Source organism: Ammospiza caudacuta, chromosome 5 (assembly GCF_027887145.1).
Source record: "Ammospiza caudacuta isolate bAmmCau1 chromosome 5, bAmmCau1.pri, whole genome shotgun sequence".
Lineage (NCBI taxonomy): Eukaryota > Metazoa > Chordata > Aves > Passeriformes > Passerellidae > Ammospiza > Ammospiza caudacuta.
The window spans coordinates 7153495-7171021 of record NC_080597.1 but is presented as its reverse complement, the minus strand read 5'-3'; the positions used below and the strand labels follow the sequence as shown (position 1 = coordinate 7171021).

Genomic DNA, 17527 nt, shown 5'->3' with positions numbered 1-17527 from the left:
TCTGTCAAGTTATAAAAGTGTGCCAAGCTACAATTCAGTGTGAACAGCAAAAATGACACCACACATACAAAGAGATGCCTCTAGAAAAGGGCATGGGCGGGAGACCTTCATTAAATACAGTTAGAAAATAAAGAAAATACTGAAGAGACTCAAATGTTAAAATGAAAAAATTACATGGAATTGCTCATGTTTGTTGCAGCAAGAATAAGGAAGGAGCACCACAGGGCTCACCTTCACAGGAAATGCCATCGATGTCGCTGAGCTGGAAGCCCCGGCGGCAATAGCACTGGTAGGAGCCGTACACATTGGCACACTCTTGGCTACAGGGGTTGCTCTCACACTCATTCAAATCTGGAAGGCAGAGTTATACACCTGAATCACAAATTTCTTGCAATGTTCACCACTCCTAGTACTGGAATTGGATAAAATTTTGGAATGTAATTTTTTTAATTGAAAAAGGATGGCACACGTCACTGAGTAACTTGGAAATAGGGGGCTCTCAGTGTGCTACTCTTAAGAGGCAGTATAGGTTAATTTTTACTGTGCTATAATTTCCTCCTGTACTTCAAGGTGTGAGACTGGGAGGCAGTCTTTAGGCCAACACTTATGTTTTTGTGTCTGGATATCAGCAAGACAGGTTTTGAACCTAATTGAGTTGAATCTCGCTTCAAAGTGCAGCAAAAGCAGACCCATGGACCTCTGCATCACAGAATCACAGAACCTATCAGGCTGGAAAATACCTCCAAGACCATCGAGTCCAACCTGTGACTAAGCTCCATCTTGCCACCCAGACCAGAGCACTGAGTGCCAGGTCCAGCTGTTCCTTGAACATCTACAGCAGGGGACTCCACCACCTCCCTGAGAAGTCCCTTCCAATGTCTCACCACCCTTTCAGGGAAGAAATTCTTCCTGATGTCCAACCTGAACCTTCCCTGGTGCAGCTTGAGGCTGTCATCCTGTCCTGCCAAATGATGCACTCTAAGGGTGATATATTCAAGCTGTGGGCTATAGAGGCCTCAACTAAGCACAGCAGCATTTATGTAATCAGAGATACTGCACTGTGATGATTTCTCATGCCATTCCAGTGCAGTCTTGCAAGGTAAAAAAAAAAAAAAAAAAAAAAAAAAGTAAAAGTAAAATTAAAAAATTTAAAAAACAGCTATTAAAAAATTTAAAAAACAGCTAAAAGAGCAATGAGCTGTGTCACTATAGGACACAAAATAACACGACGCGCACACGCAGCTCTTCCAAGGTTAAAAGAGAGTTTTTAATTTCTGACTCCAACATTTATAGACTTCCAAAAGTGACAGTGGATTGGAGGGTGAAAGTGCCACCTCTCCAATGACACTGGACAAACCAACAGTCCATCAAATTTCTCCTCCTCCATAAAAGAACACAAAACAATAAGTTATTTACATAAAGTGTGTGAGAAAGTTCGTTACAAGAATGTAAACATCAGAAGGCTTAGAAAAACTTAAAAATCAGGGTGACAGAGCTGCTTCTCACATTCCATAACTGACAGCCCTACCTTCACAGGATCTGCCATCAGCTGAAAGCTTGAAGCCCATGGTACAAGTGCAGTAGTAGGAGCCAGGAGTATTCTCACACTTGTGAGCACAGAGGCGGCCTGGGTAGCGCCTGCATTCGTTGATATCTGCAATGACAAACACACAGAGGGCTCTGTGGATGGATGGGCTGCCCCACTGCTACACCAGCCTGGACAAGAATGCGATTATAAAAGTTTGATTGTTGTTTTCCAGATTTAACTTTCATACTAAAGAGAGAAGATGCCCTCAAAATGCTCATTTAGAAGCACACCAGAGTATAATTGGATTAGATCTATACAGGAGAAAGTTGCTTTGATCTTCCAAAGGAATCTTTTGCTGTAGGTGCTGATAAAAATATTACAGAAAACAATTACACATACTCTCACAACCTTACCTTTTAACAGAACAGCAGATAACATGTTGACAATACTAATACAGCTTCCTTTGAAGTACCAGCAGTTCTTTAATATGGTTTTAGAGCCAGCCAAATAACATAGCAGTCAATTCTGCATTCTGATAACAGAGGCTATGCACAGAGCAGTAGCATTCTTTACACAGGATCATTCTGTAAGTGCTATGGCTGCAGGTATTTAGGTTGATGGTGCAACTTACCAATGCAGGTCCTGCTGATGACATCAAAGCTGTAGCCAGCTTTGCACTCGCAGCGATAATTGCCTGGGGCATTGATACAGACGTGCCCTTCTCCACAGGGCTGGTTGGAGGATGAGCACTCGTCCACATCTACAACAAAAAGTACACTTCTAACTATGCAGGCTGAGAGAAGAACATGTTAACATATTTTTTTGGTCCTCTGGTGGTTATAAAGTGTTTTGGAACAGAAAACAAGGTGTTATCGTGTCTCAGCTTTCACAAGATCAGAGTCACAAATCCAAGCTATTCCTACCAAAGCAGGTTAGCTCTAAGGTGTCCTTAATGTTCATGGACTTGGGATGAAAACAATGAAGTAATCAGGCAATCTCTGGAGGAATTCAGGTGCAAAATTGTTTTATTATGCATATTCATATTTGTGAATCATATTTTCATCTAGTCTAAGATGTCTGAGACCCAGAGTCATAAGTAGAGCTTTGATAAGCCACTCACAGAAATTGAGAACGCATACAAAAATGCCTGTCTTTGCTAAAACCATCTCAGTTAAAAGCCAGCCCAATCTATATTCTTCAGTGTTACTTGAATGGCTTCTCTGGGGTGTTAAGTCGACCTTGAGTTATTTCTCTGTAATAAGGAGATTTGGGACCACACAGCATTGTTCCACTGATGCAGTCCCAGCCAATGCCATTTATGGGGGCTGATAATAATTATTCCTCAAAATGTAGGATTTCCTGAGTTTTATGAAGGACAGTGGTTGGATGCTTGACATTCTTCACTTGCTGGGACTGCCATGAGGGAAAGAACAGAATTGACTGTGGGAATGACAAAAACCTGGACAAAGCGCAAGAAACTGGTAAACATAAATTATTTATCTGAGTTCTTTTCTTAGAACTGCTTTTTCTTCCCAGCTGCCACTCACCTACACATCTTGTTCCATCTTCGTTGAGGTGGTAACCTCGGCCACAGCTGGGTGAGATTCTCTGGCAGGTGAAGGAGCCATCAGTGTTAATACAGATCTGCCCAGCTGGGCACGGCATGTTGGTGCTCAGGCACTCATTGATATCTGCAAGAGCACAAGTCAGTGTAACTCTTTCTGGTCCCAACAGGTTTAAGGCAAGATGCTCTCATTATGTACATAATGAGAACTTCACAGAGAAAAGTTCTGCCTGTGGGAGAAGACAACTGTTCATGACATTTTAGCTCCACTGATACAAAGCTTCCTGAGTGAAAACCGGGGAGGTATAAAAGCCATAGAAACCACTGAAAAACAGTGGAAATTTGGTATAGAACTGGTATTTCTTTCAAAGCCTTTAAAAGTCTCTCCTAAACATACTTATCAACAGTTCAGTTCACCAGCTTAACCAGTTCTGCTTCAGCCTGTGTGTTCTGATGGACCTCTTAGCTTCTACATGATGATCAGAGTCACAAATCCAGCAACAAAATCCCCTTAACTCCACATAGAGTAGCACTTGATTCCCAGTGCATAAACTTAGGCTGTGAAACTGCCTAAATGTTTTGAGCAAATGCATTTTATGTGTCTTTACTGATGTTCATGACAGCAAGTTAATCAAAATCTGCCACGGAGCTGGCACTACCTGTGGCAGGCGTGTGCTTGCAAAGGGCTTGCTGTGCACAGGCACTGGCCCCCCTCATTTTAAAGGCTGCAGTTTTGTTTTCAGTCTGTTTCCAGTGTCAGATTTCAACTCTACAGGAGAACAAGGGGCTGATAATGAGTGCAACTTGGCAGCAGCTGCTGCTCGGCCAGTTCCACAAGTCCAAGGCTTGCTATGCCAATGGGGGAATTAAAAGTTGAGTTGAGACTTGAAAATAATACTCAAGGGAGTAACTGATAGATTTGTAGGTCACATTAGACAGATCCATATAAAGTCTGCTGGAAACCAGTAATTTTAATGGATTTATACGAAGGGTATAATTCTGGTTTTGGGGAGTCTTGGAAACAAGGCATTGGCCTGACAAGATTGTCATCAGTCTTTAAAGTGAAACTCCTCTCCACAGTATGTTATACCTGTCCCATCTTCTCATACACAATAAGATGGGCTTTAACATGGGACAGGTCTGGAAAGACCTACAAGCCTGTAAAACCAAGCAGACTAATATCAAAGGGTGTTCCAGAGAATGCCATACTTACAGATTTCTACACAAACCTTTGGCTAAAACCTTTTGGATAGAGTTAGAAAAAAATATATGACAATTTTTTTACACATTTTGCTTCAGATAAAACACCCAAAGACTTAAGCAGCTAACACCCTACGCAACAAAGTACAACTTTTCTCCCAGCAGCATTTGAGCATTCCCCAAGACAAGAGCAAGCCTTACCAATACAGTTGCCCAGTGCATCCTGTATAAACCCACTCATGCACTGCAGCTTGGGGCGGCAGCGGAAAGATCCTGGAGTATTCTGACAGATAAAATCGGGGGGGCAGTTATGAGTACCAGTCTCACACTCGTCAATATCTGGTACGTCACAAAAAAAAATTGTTAGCAGGAATTAGACGGGTTCCTTCACTGCATTTCAAAAATATGACATAATTAAAATCATCACATAGATTAATCCTCAGCGTACCTTCCTGGAATCCTGTGATCCAGGATCAATCTGACTTATTACCTCAAAAAATATCTCAATAAAACCAGATAGGTTAAGAATTTTTTACAATTTTACTACTAATTTTATATATAGGGGAGTGTCTGTGCATATCATGCTTTGCAAGTTTAGTTCTCACAACTAAATGATTCAAAACTATTATAGACTACCTAAAGCATCACATTCAGCCTTGATTCAGCAGTGTGCTGGGATTTGAAGTCAGGAAGATTTAATAAGCCAACTGCAATTTTAATTTTAGCTTTAGATCCAATGCAGATATTGTTCATTTCTTTCATAAGTGAATTAATTGACCTCGATTCCCATCCATATTAAGGCTTGAAATCCCTGCATTACCATGCTTTAAAATGCACATAAATATTACTTCTGATTACTTTAATATTCTACTCCAGTTCAGAATAGACAATAAATATTTCTGAATAAATTATTGTTCATGTAAAGCAGATAAAGGAGATAACAGCAAATGAGGCTTCACTCAGGAATGTAGTCCTGTCCACACAAAGCAACTAAAATGTAATATTTGCCAACTGGCAATGGGATTAAATCTCCTAAAGCTATCAAAATATAGAAAATCTCCAGTAAAAGGATAACTCATCTTTCTCATTCATGTTGATACAACAGTAGCCCCAGAGCTTTGTGGGACTTAAAAAATGCATGTGGAGACCATTTGAATTAATAGTGAAGTGGGTTTAGCAGGGTTCTACATGTAGCACAGCTCAGTCATGTTACTTGGCATTTAAAAACCATACATGACTATTTTTATCACTTCACATAGCATTAATAATTAACATTATTAGCATATCTTACCCAGATAAGAACTTTCTAGCCTTAGTTGTGGGTATAATTTACTATCTGTGCTCCTTTTTTTCCAACAGAAAAATATGTTAATCCTTGCCAGTAAGCTATTTGTTGACCTAAATCTGATATTATTCAAATCACTGGAAGTGTAACTTTAAAGGGATCACAGTTACACCATGATACTTTCAAAAACATTATGTGATGTTCTGCAGGTTTGGCACTGGAGTTTGTTCATCAGCTTTTTTTATTCAATCTATTTATTATTCATCACTGATCAGTTCCTACAGTAAAACCTTACCTAGAATTTTGATTGAGTTAATTTACTCAGTGGAAAGAAATTAGTTTATTTATAAAGCAGTCTAAGCTTAGGGGGAACAGACATGGTGAAAACCAATTCCACATCAATCAGAGTTTGCTGCTAATTTATATCTCTATAAAGGCAGCACACCAGGTGAAGTTACAGATGCACATAAGAGCATTCTTTAAGCTAGATGGAACTTGAAACAACTAATTTTTTTAGTAAGGAGGGCTGTTACCTTTGTGTTCAAACACAGCTACTCAAGAACAGTGGTTTTAACCCCTTTACGTTATTAAATCCCTAGGAATGCTGGGATTAAGAAATGAATCCCTTTGTAACCTCCTGAGGATAAAAGCTTGCTTTCTTTTTCTAAAGATGCATCTACCCTCATATTTTCAAACTGAATCACCTGGTTGCTCCACTTGCCACACTTTGTTTCACACTCCAGATTGTGCAAACGTGATTCATTCAGGTGCATCCAAACCATCAGATATGCTCCATGAGGTACTCCACTCACAAATGAGCCATCAATCCCACAGACCAGACTGGAGCTAGCCAGAAACAACCTCCAGGGTATTGTGTGTATTGTGAGTTCTGGCCTTGCTAATCACCTGGTTTAGTCCCCAGAGCAGCTCCTAACATGCAACACAAACTGCCAGTGTGAAATGCAGTTATCTCTGCTGGAAATCTTTGCAGCAGCCCCCAGCTGCACGATCTGGTTATTTGCTGGGAAAACTGCTGTCCTTGAAGTGTGTGTGCCTCAGTTATGTGTGTATTTACCAAAAGCCAAAGAGCATGACACAATGATGTGCTTAGTTTTTAATTTAAGCCTGGAAGATGCTGCTTTCTGTGCACAGGACATACCTTTGCAACGACTGTCATCCGTGAGCTCGTAGCCAGTGCCGCAGCTCGTGTCGCGCTGGCAGCGGAAGGATCCCAAAGTGTTGACACAGGTCTGGCCAATCCCACAGTTGTGCGTCCCAGTGATACATTCATTAATATCTACAACAGGCAAAATTATTTAAAAGTAAATAAGAGAGAGCAAATAAGAAGCATGATGTCCCTGGGAAAAGACCAGGTGGAAGGCTCGCTATGAGCACACCTCCAACCAGGCATTCCTCTGAGCATCTGAACTCAAAGGTGGGGATTTGGCCTCACATCCACATCCTGCTACACTGCTGTCACCAGGACATCAGCCAGCAAAGACATTGGGATCCTGTTGGAACCAGGACTTGCTGATACACTGTACTTAAGAAGAGGAAGTTTAACTGAGAGAGAGCAGAGACTCAACATCATCTAACTGTGTCTAGTAGTCAATGATGTCTCTGGATATGTCTGAAGTTGTTACAGCCAGGATGTGTAAACACGGTCTGCTGTTGGCAGTGTTTGGTTTATGTTGGACTCAATGATCTTTAGGGTCTTTTCCAACCTCAGTGATTTCATGGTCAGATTATAGTGACTTTATGAAAGAGACAAACTTTCAGAAATCCTCGCCTTGCTCTGCATCCCACCAACATATAGTTGAGGGACTCTCTGAGCCAAGTTGTGACTTTCTACTTCACAGCTACTGATAGACATTTCCTTCGTGAAATTCTTTTTCATTTTAACTTTGAATGCGTAAGAAAATCTGACATCCACGTGTATTAAATGTAAAAGCTCTTCCTTTTCCCATGTCCAACTAGGTTAGTGTTAATCTGACCAATCACCAAGATTTATTTTATATTCTGAAGTTTCTCTCTGAGGTACTTAAGATTACATTTCCAGTCACTGACAGAAAAAGGCACTCTTCATCTGAAACACCTGTCGCCCTTGAACAGCTATGCAGGATGGGCAAGGTGAGCTGTGCCCTGGAAGGGCTCACATCCCTCAGCCACAGGGAGCCTGGGCTCACTAGCTCAGAACCAAATGCCACATTGCTCATGCCTGGAGTCAAATGCAACCTCGATCCCAGCCCATCTCATTTGATGCCACAGATCACAATATGCTGACTTGGAAGGCACCCACAGGGATCATTAAATCCAGCTCCTGGCCCTGCACAGACACCCCAACCATCCCCACTGTGCATCCCTGAGAGCCTTGGCCAAGCCCTCCTGGAGCTCTGGCATTCCCTGGGGAGCCTGGGCAGAGCCTGACCATGCTCAGGGGTGCAGGAAAAATCAGTTCTTCTTCTGGGAGAAACTAACAATCCTCCCTTGACAGTTGCCATGCCACTCATGGAGTCCAGAACATTAATCCTTTCTGTCAGTTGTGTCCTTAACAAGCTAAAGAATCCTACTCTATTTATTTTGTCTGCCTTATCAATAACAATCCACTTTTACAAGAGAGAATAGGGATTCTGTTTTGGTTTTATTCACAACAACAAACTCAAACTCTGCCTCTTCTCCATTCTAAATTCTCCACCTTTTCCACTGGCCCTTTTCTTAACTTAATTTCCCCACAATTCTCATTTCAACACTCCATTCAAATCAACATTTTATGACTTCATCTCTTTCCCCAGCTGACATAAGCATATTCTGCTCTCTTCTCTCTGGGTATTTTTGTATTTGTTCTTGCTCTTTTAAAACAAGAATGTTTACAATCAAACCAATGGCTTTATTTCTTTTACCTTCACAGGTGATACCATCTGGTTGAAGCTGATATCCAACAAAGCAGGAGCAGACATAACTGGATCCTGTGTCTCTGCACTGCTGGGAGCAGGGACCACCACCTAATGAACATGTTAAAAGGCCTCATGTAATTAAGAGGCTCTTCACAGGAACTGAAACAAACCACTAATTTACAGGATACTTGATTTATTTAGAAAATAAGTTAATACACATATACAAAAGAAAGGGCTAAGCACTGAAAGCTCTAAAAATTAAAGAAAGAAGGATTATTGAGGCAAACAGAAAGGGAATAGTACAGAGAATTTACACAAAATTTGGCTCATCATTAAGAAAACCTTTGCTGACCTTGTTAAAATAGAAATTAATATAAAAATGTTTCATAATCTGAAATTAGAGAAAAGCTTATATATTTCCAACAACAAATATTTGTTGTAAAGCTGCAGATATTCTTAGTACAAATAGAACCCATATCCTGTTTTTTAGAATGGCTGGATAGGCATTAAACAAAAGGTGTGAGATAGGCAGAATCCATGTGAGAAATTGCAGCTATAATATGTTATTATAAATAGTTTTTAAAGTACAACAATTTCTAATGAGGACAGGGCCATTGATGCATCACTGAAAATTAGGTGGAACCATAGTTTTGCAGTTGAGATCAAGATCCTCTGCTTTCTGAATTTGTGTTAATACTGTGAGCTCCATCCTGACACAGTAAAACCTGTAGTGGGAGTGTTAGAAGAACAGAATTAATTTCCCCATGTTATATGAAGGTGCTCCAAAACAAATCGCTGGAAGTTCCATTTGCTAGGAAATTTAAGTTTCCCCTGTTAAAGTTCAGGAAATTAGAAGTTTTGGCATGCCAAGTTTATCAGAAAATATACTGTAGACAGAGCCACCAATTGGCAATTAGCAAGACCAATCCATCTCCTGCAGGCAGCTGATTAACTGAGAAATACAACAACTGATTACATGAAGAAATAATGCTAGAAAAATATGTAACACATATTTCTATGTCATCTCCTCTAATTAGCAACTGGAGACAAGGAGGAGAGGCACTGCTGACTCTGGCTCACTAATGACCTGGTAGATATTCCCACCCTCTCCAGAGTGTAACAGCTGTAGAACATGGAGCACAGTAAATAATTTTTCAACTGGAATAAAGCCTATTAAATTGATTTTATCCTAAATACATTTCTGAGCTCTGAAATGCTGGCAGAAAACAGTGAATCACTGCTGGTTTTGGTTTATAGACATGTAAATCATAAGTGACAAGCAATAAATCAGAATATTTAGCACAGCAATATTCCAAATGCACATTTCCAAGGAGGCAGAGCAGCATGAATAACCAGAACAGCCTCTTTTGTTTTCCTTTTCTTCAGGTGATGCATCTCAAATATAAACAAGTTTAATTTCATATTTAAACACCCTGATATTCAAACACCAGGAGAATAATAAAATATGCACATATTTAATATAGGATCACCACATTCTGAAAAATCCAAAGTACTCCACAGGTTAAAGGGTGGCACTTCTGAGGTATTACCCACAAGAGGTTAAGTAGAAGTTAAATGTATTGTCTCAGCTTCAGTTGGATAAGATGGACTGCACTGTGAGAGACAATGCCTCCCTTATATTTGGGCACTATTTAGGCATCACATAATGGCCCATTACTCCTTGGAAAAGCTCTTCCTCATGTTTTACTTTTACCCATAACCATCCTAGGCAAAGGGCTTTGGCTAGATCTAATTTGGCTTCACTTTACAGAAAGGAATCGCAGCAGAGCTGGCCAGCAGGACTCACCTCTGCAGCCATCATGCAGATAAGGATCTTCTTGGTCCAGCTCCTCCTTTGAAATGTCAACTAAAAAGAGGAGAGATAGGCATTAGAGGAGAAGGCACTTTTCTTCTCATTGTAAAACACTGTGTGCAGGGGATGGAACTCACACCAGGGTTTTGGACAAACCAGAACAAAATTAAAAAGCATTATTTACATATTTTACAGCTATTTCTTACTTAAATTTGACATTCAAATGCTCATGGCCATGGGGCACTTTTCATCTGAGTGATTCAATATGAAAGTCATATGTGATCATAGATTACATGTGGACTGATATTTTCAAACACAGGTTCTTAATGCCAGGCATTTAACCAGAGCTTAACCTCATTTCCATAAGGCACATTGTTGGGGCATGCTTGGCTTCCACTGACTTTGTACTAGCTTGGGGTACTCAGAGATTTAATGAGAATCAGATTAACCTCAGCTATTTATTTGGATTTCATTTCAAAAAGAACTCCACACCTAAGTTTTTGGGCACATACTTAGAGCATTCTTTCAAACATACTTATATACTTCTACTTTTTATATATATATATACATATACATATATAAATATATAAATATATAAATATGTACTTATTGAAGAGTTTTGATCTGTGGTATTCCTGCCACACATACATATTCCAAGAGTCCATTCTCTCCACATGAGGACATACAAGGGCCAAAGACATCTTGAACTCACTGCATCCCCAAAGAACCAGCTAATGGACTTTCTCCAATCCCACAGCTTTGAACACAGGGGCAAAGGTAGGTTGGTAGTGGGCAAAAACACAGTCCCAAAAGCCCCAGACAAATGAAAGTCTATAAGGGTCAGTCTTGTACTTATTCATCCTCTTCAGCTCTGTGGACTAGTTTTGGAAAAGGGTGTCAGGAGCTGCTGCCATCTAGGTACCCTTCTTTTTGGTAATAAATGAAAGAGTTTCCACACTTCCTGGAGATCTTAGTTGTCCCAGGCACTCCAGGCATTTCAAATACCCCTGGTTTGTGGGCATTTGCCTCTCACACAATGGCAACGTTTGCATTCTGCTGAGCTGGCAAAGGCCCTCTAGCTTTTCAACACAATTTAAGAATTGTTTGTTGATTTTCATTCTAATTAAACATTTTTCAGTGGGCAAAATGCCAGTAAAATTAATAGCTTATATTCAGCTTCCAAGGTAAGATCATTGGTTGCCAAAATAAGCTCTCATACATTTCATTTAAGTTGACACCAGAAACTGAGTGACCTCTTTCTGCCTCTTATTTTTAACAGCAGCCTTTCAGCTATCACTAGCCCAAAAAAATGAGTTCCAAAACATGCATCAATAAATTACTCAGATGAGATGTCACATTAGAGGAATTCCAACAGAAATAATTTAAAGTGAAAACACTCCTTGCACCCTGTATCATTTTATGTCTCACTCTTTTAGGTATGCAATAAAATACCTGGTTCCTTTTTGGGAGGATAATCACTGATGGACAGATCAATGTCTTTAAAGTATGCAATAAAATACCTGGCTCCTTTTTGGGAGGATAATCACTGATGGACAGATCAATGTCTTTAAAGTATGCAATAAAATACCTGGCTCCTTTTTGGGAGGATAATCACTGATGGACAGATCAATGTCTTTAAAGTATGCAATAAAATACCTGGCTCTTTTTTGGGAGGATAATCACTGATGGACAGATCAATGCCTTCTTGGCCTTTTCCACAGCAGGTCCTGAAGACAATTCCACACTGATATCCCATCTTTGGGTTGGGCTCACAGCTCTGTCCTTGAACTTGGGCAGCCTTCCCCAGCAAACAACAGTAACAGCATGTCTGTTAAAAAGAAAATGAAAATATTAACAAAGTCAAAGCAATGTGAGCTTTGATAATGATGTCAGTGGTTATCTCACCTTGGCACTGATGGAAAATTTTCTACAAACTCCTCAAGAACAGCACAGAAGCAAGGACAGGACAAGTTAATCCTGAGGAGGCTTCCTTTAATTTAAATTGAGAAGATGCTGCTGATTTATTCAGTTTTCTTCCTTGCTGTCAGAAAGCAGCAAAAGTGTTTGGCTCTCTGGAACTGATGTCTGACAATTGCTACTGTCACATGAAAGCACATTAAGGCTTTTTTTTTTATTAGATTTGTCTTCCAGACTCTATTTTGCTTGAAGAAAATTGCCTGCACCATTACACAGAACAGATGAAACATAAAATAACCAAACTTTCAACTACATTTCTGTATTTTGGTGCTTTAAGCACCACACCTGCTAAAAAAGAAGGCGACCATGAAATGCTTTGCATTACTTTGAGATGTTCTAAGTTTTCCCTTGTAAGGAATTACATGCTTCTCTCCCTGCACTGAACTGAAAGGCACTTTTAAAACTCAGAGCAGCGTGAAGTCAAGACAGTAACAGCATCCTGAAGTATGCAAGTTTTCCATTTTGTGTGAAGCCATTGAATGCACAACAGAAACTCTTCTGTGCTGCAGGGCTGGAACTCCTCTCTCCTGGGGTGTTGTTTCCATGCCCTCCCAGTCTCTAGGATGCATTTTTTCCCTTATTTACTCTTGTTTGGTGAGATGGTTGCTACTACCCATTTTTTTTACCAGTTCCTCCAACTACTTCCATCCAGTGGCAGATGCTCCAGTTTCTATTATGTCTGGGATAATTCCATCTTTCCTGGCTTTTTTGGATGACTTTAGAAATAAACCCTAGATGATTGAAACATTTCACAATATTTATTCTAACACATCAAGCAATTCCCTGAGGCATCCTTCTCAAAGTTCTTAAATATGTGATGATAATTTTGACAATATTCAATTTTCCCAACCATAAATTAGAAGACAAAACATGAAAGTGAGCTAAAGATTCATTACTTGACTTACACCTGCATATTTTTTATAACCAAATATTATTTACTTATTGAATAGGCTGATGCTTTGACAAATTCTGACATTATATAATTCTGGTACCCTCACTGGCTTCTGCTGCAAGACTCAGTCCACTTCTTTATCTTATCACAGGATCTTCATATTGGGAGTTGCAGAGTTTCTCTGGAATTTTTTTGAAGAGTGATCACTAATTTTGCCCTTTTTTTAACTGTTGAACAGCCCTAAGTTCCCTATTTCTTTCAGCCTGAGCCACCACTTGAAAAGCCTCTGTCTGCAGCTTGTGCAAAACCTCAAGTACAGAACTTGCTAAATCTTGCAATATCTGTAAGACACTGCATCTTCAATTAACATAATTGTGTGCCCTGAACCATTTGTTCCAACCCATATTTATTCTAACTGTGCATGATATATCTTGATTTAACAACTTGATAATGAGAATAATTTATGTTTCTATACCTCAGCTAAAATGATACAGCGATGGAAAGTGTCAAGTGTTATCTTGATTGGTTTTGCATGGCTTTTGGTAGTGAGGGGGGCACAGAGGTGGCTCCTGTGAGAAGCTGCTGGAAGCAATCTAACCTTCACATCAATTGAGTCCTCGAGGTGTTTGCAGCCATTTTCCAAAGGCTGCCAGTTGCCTGAGAGCAAATTATGATGACCATTTATTTGTTAGCTTGAACCATCACTGCTTTCATGGATGGTACAAACTAAAAATCAAGTTGTTATTCTACCCTTTCACTGCCTGTAGGCCTCTGCTTCTTCAGTCACCCTAATAATAATATCAAACTTTTTCCCCTCTGGTATTAGCAAAATCCCATGGAGCTTCCAAGCCATGCCTGGCTCCCCATGTTTGAGTAAACAGTGGTCAGCTGTGTCCTACCCAAATTCCTATGATCCCTTGGCTGTCTTCTCACAGAAAGGAACAAAGGAGTAAAGTTACATGTGAGAAATTTGAAGATCTAATTTTTGGTGTGACTAGAAAGCACTTGAAGTTCTTTTGATTAATAAGGTCTTTTTATTATGTAAGGTTTACAATACTTTTACAATATTTCTTATTATTTATGTTCGGATTGAAGTTGGCGGTTTTGGTGTGAATCCTGTAGTAACTCTGCTTTTGGTATCTGTCCACAAGAGGTCTCTCCCTTGCTGAAATCCCTTAGATGCTAACCAAAACCCCACTCATAATTCAGAGGAATTTTCCAGAACTCTGAAAGAGCTAAACTTCTCAAAGAGAAGGACAATGCAAACAACTTTAACAGAGACATGAGGTGCAGGTGGGAAAAAAACATTCATGTGCGAGTCAAATAACCTTCAGGCCAACCCTAAATAACCTCAATTCCACTTCTTGGAGACAAACAGGAGTATCTCTGTGTCAGGACCCAGGACACTCCTCTGAGTGCCCTGGGTGATTCAAGACCTTGGCAGGGGGTTCAGAGATCTTGGCACAGAGTCAAAAACACCTGTGCATTTGATTTTAGTAATGGAAAAAAATACCAACTTTGTGTGAAGATTTACAAGCCACAAGAGTTTGAGTAGAATGATAGTTAATTTGTCACAGGGTGAAAAAGTAGAATTTTGGGGTTTTGGAATGGGGGTTCAAGAATCAAGATGGAGGAATATGGGCATGGCCTGTCTTTCTCCTTCTTCTTCTTGTCCTTCATCTTCTGCTGTGATGGTGACACTGTTTGATTGGTTTAGAGACAGACTGTCTAACATAAGTGATAGGCATCGGAAAATTATTGTAAATAAAGTACACATAGTTCTTGGTATAAAAAGCTAATATCACCCCAAGGGCAGTCACTGTGCCACAACCCAACGTGCTGGACAGATCTCAGCAGGTCAGAGAAGGAATGTAATGGATAAGAGAAAATAAACAACCTTGAAAAGCAGAACTGACAAATCTCAACTTCTTCAACAGGTGCAAAGGGAAAAAAGACTTTTTAATACCTTAGGAGCCATTTCAATCACACAAAACCCAAGATATCTGATGCCTCACCTTGAAGTATTCAGCCTCACACGTGGAGTTTTTGGCAATATGGGAGTCACATTCCTCACGTGCGTTGGCAAATTCAACCCCGTCAGAGCAGGACTGCTTCTCCAGCTGGCTGCGGCAGCACTGCACCTGGGTCATGCTGCAGCAGCAGGGAGGAAAGGGGAGAAAAATGTCACATATGGGGCAGGAGCGCATGATGCAACATTTGAGAATTAGTACTTATACTATCTATGTGGAAAGAGGTTTCTGTGGGAGCAATGTTAAACATAAACACAAACTCTCTGGGAGGAGGCAGATTGCCTGTGTGACATGGTTAATACAGTTTCACTGCTGATCTACCTTGCAGTCTGTCCTAGCACCTTTTTTAAACTTCAACCACACCTGCCTCAGGACTCAAGGAACTCAGGGCTGCATTCTGGCATGTTTTTGGCAGCTGGCAGCTGGTGGATGGAAGGGAGAAGTTACTGCATTTGGAGGGTCCCTCGTGGCAGGAAGGAATGATGAATCTGACTCCATGTTCTCAGAAGGCTAATTTATTATTTTATGACACTACAATATATTAAAGAATACTAAACTGTCCTATACTAAAGAATACAGAAGGAATACTTCCAGAATGCTAAAAAGACAGTAATGAAAACTCGTGACTCCTTCCAGAGCCCCAACACAGATTGGCCAAAGAGTGAAAACAACTCACACCAGAAATCCAATGAAACAGTCACCTGTTGGATAAACAATCTCCAAACACATTCCAAAGGAGCAAATCAGAGGAGAAGCAAATCAGATAATGATTGTTTTCCTTTTTCTCTGAGGCTTCTCAACTTCCCAGGAGAAAAATCCTGGGCAAAGGGATTTTTCAGAGAATGTGAATATGACAAGAAGTCAGGCCCTGAATCTTGTGGAAACCTGCAATCCCAGTCTAGCCCTGCCCCAATTCAACAGGTATGGCATGAGGAAGGAAGATGAGAGCATTGTTCTGTGGGACACCTGGAGATCATGGAGAGAAATGAAGAAATCAAGGGAAGTCACACTGAGAAACTGCAGAGTGTATTGCAAGCAAGGGGAAAAGAAAGACAAGGGAAAGAAAAGTATTACAGGGCAGGGAGATGTGGAGAGGAGACAGAATAAAATTGTGCAGGAAACTTAGTTTTGTTACACTGCTCATTAAATCACTCTATTTTATCTCAATGCCAGTGAAAAAACTGGAAACTTGTTCCTGCAGGGGAAAACAATCTGCATGAGGAGGCTTTAAAGTCCTGCAGTCTGATTGCTGCTGTCATGTGAATACAAAGGCCAGGAAAGATCTTTCTCCACTCTGCCTTTATGTGTAACTCTGCTTTGCTGCATAGGTTTGTGGATAAAGCACTTCCACCACTACTTTCTGTTACAGACACTGGGAAACAGAAAAAATATCCTGTACGCCTGAAAATCCCCTGTTCCACTGCTAAAAAATTTGATAATATCAGGAAGAGGAGTGGGTTAGTGGAACTACTGAACTACAGGCTTTTCCCACCATCACCTGAGATAAATGGCTTACCATGCATCCTCTCTGGAGGAGCTTTCCTGCCCTCCAGGACCATGGAATGACCTTTCAGCTCCCAGGGACTCCCTCTGCTCTAAGGCCAGGCAAAAGCAGGGGACATGTGAATACTGGGCTCAGATCATGGATCTCTGTGCATGTGGGTGAGGCCAGCTTGTCCAGATACATTCCTGAAGATCCCAATTCCTATTTATTGGATTGTGCATGGATCACTTACAATCCAAACCACTCTAGAATTATACAGTTCCATCATTAGTAATGGTCTGACTGTGCAGTTCCCACTTGGACAAAAACAGCCATGATATTTCAATGCATAGGAACTAGAAGCCAGGATAAATTCATGAACAAACTATTCAAGAATGGACTCTAAAATCATAGCAAGAAGTTAAGCCCAGGACAGTAACTTTATTTGGCAGGATATTTGAAGTTTTTGATATCTGATTTAGTTCCAGTTTGGAAGAATATCTAGCTTTTTTGTTGCTGAGATTCCCTCTGAAGCAGAATTTCCATTCCCTGCCCAGCTCTGGGGTGGTCTGACTTTCAGGGCTTTGGAAGCCTCTAAAAACTGAACTCCAAGCCCAAGAGTGTGGGAGCAGAGACTTTCCAGCCTCTTTACCCCTTCAGATTCTCTTGAGGAGCTAGATATGTCAGCCACAGACAAGCAAACAAATAAACAAACAACAGCAGTCTTTCAGTAGGTCTGTTTGATTCCTGGTGTGGCTTTGTTTTTTCCAAACACCAGCCAACTCTTTGAAATCTCTGAAAAACAGGCAATTTCAACCAAAACAAGAAAGTTTGTTAAAATGTTTCCCACAGCTGTATTCA

General features: G+C 40.4%; 1 protein-coding gene across 2 annotated transcripts in view; it reads right to left on the bottom strand.

The window, feature by feature from the left end:
- FBLN1 (fibulin 1) overlaps positions 1-17527 on the bottom strand; it is a 63863-nt gene that overhangs the window by 29383 nt on the left and 16953 nt on the right. For both annotated transcript variants that reach the window (XM_058805033.1, XM_058805034.1), the window contains exons 3-12: positions 15169-15304; positions 11941-12112; positions 10279-10338; positions 8478-8579; positions 6737-6874; positions 4494-4631; positions 3076-3219; positions 2160-2288; positions 1529-1654; positions 232-351 (exon numbers count right to left, since the gene is read on the bottom strand). In XM_058805033.1, coding sequence (XP_058661016.1) covers positions 232-351; positions 1529-1654; positions 2160-2288; positions 3076-3219; positions 4494-4631; positions 6737-6874; positions 8478-8579; positions 10279-10338; positions 11941-12112; positions 15169-15304 — 1265 coding nt within the window. The remainder of the gene's footprint in view (positions 1-231; positions 352-1528; positions 1655-2159; positions 2289-3075; positions 3220-4493; positions 4632-6736; positions 6875-8477; positions 8580-10278; positions 10339-11940; positions 12113-15168; positions 15305-17527) is intronic.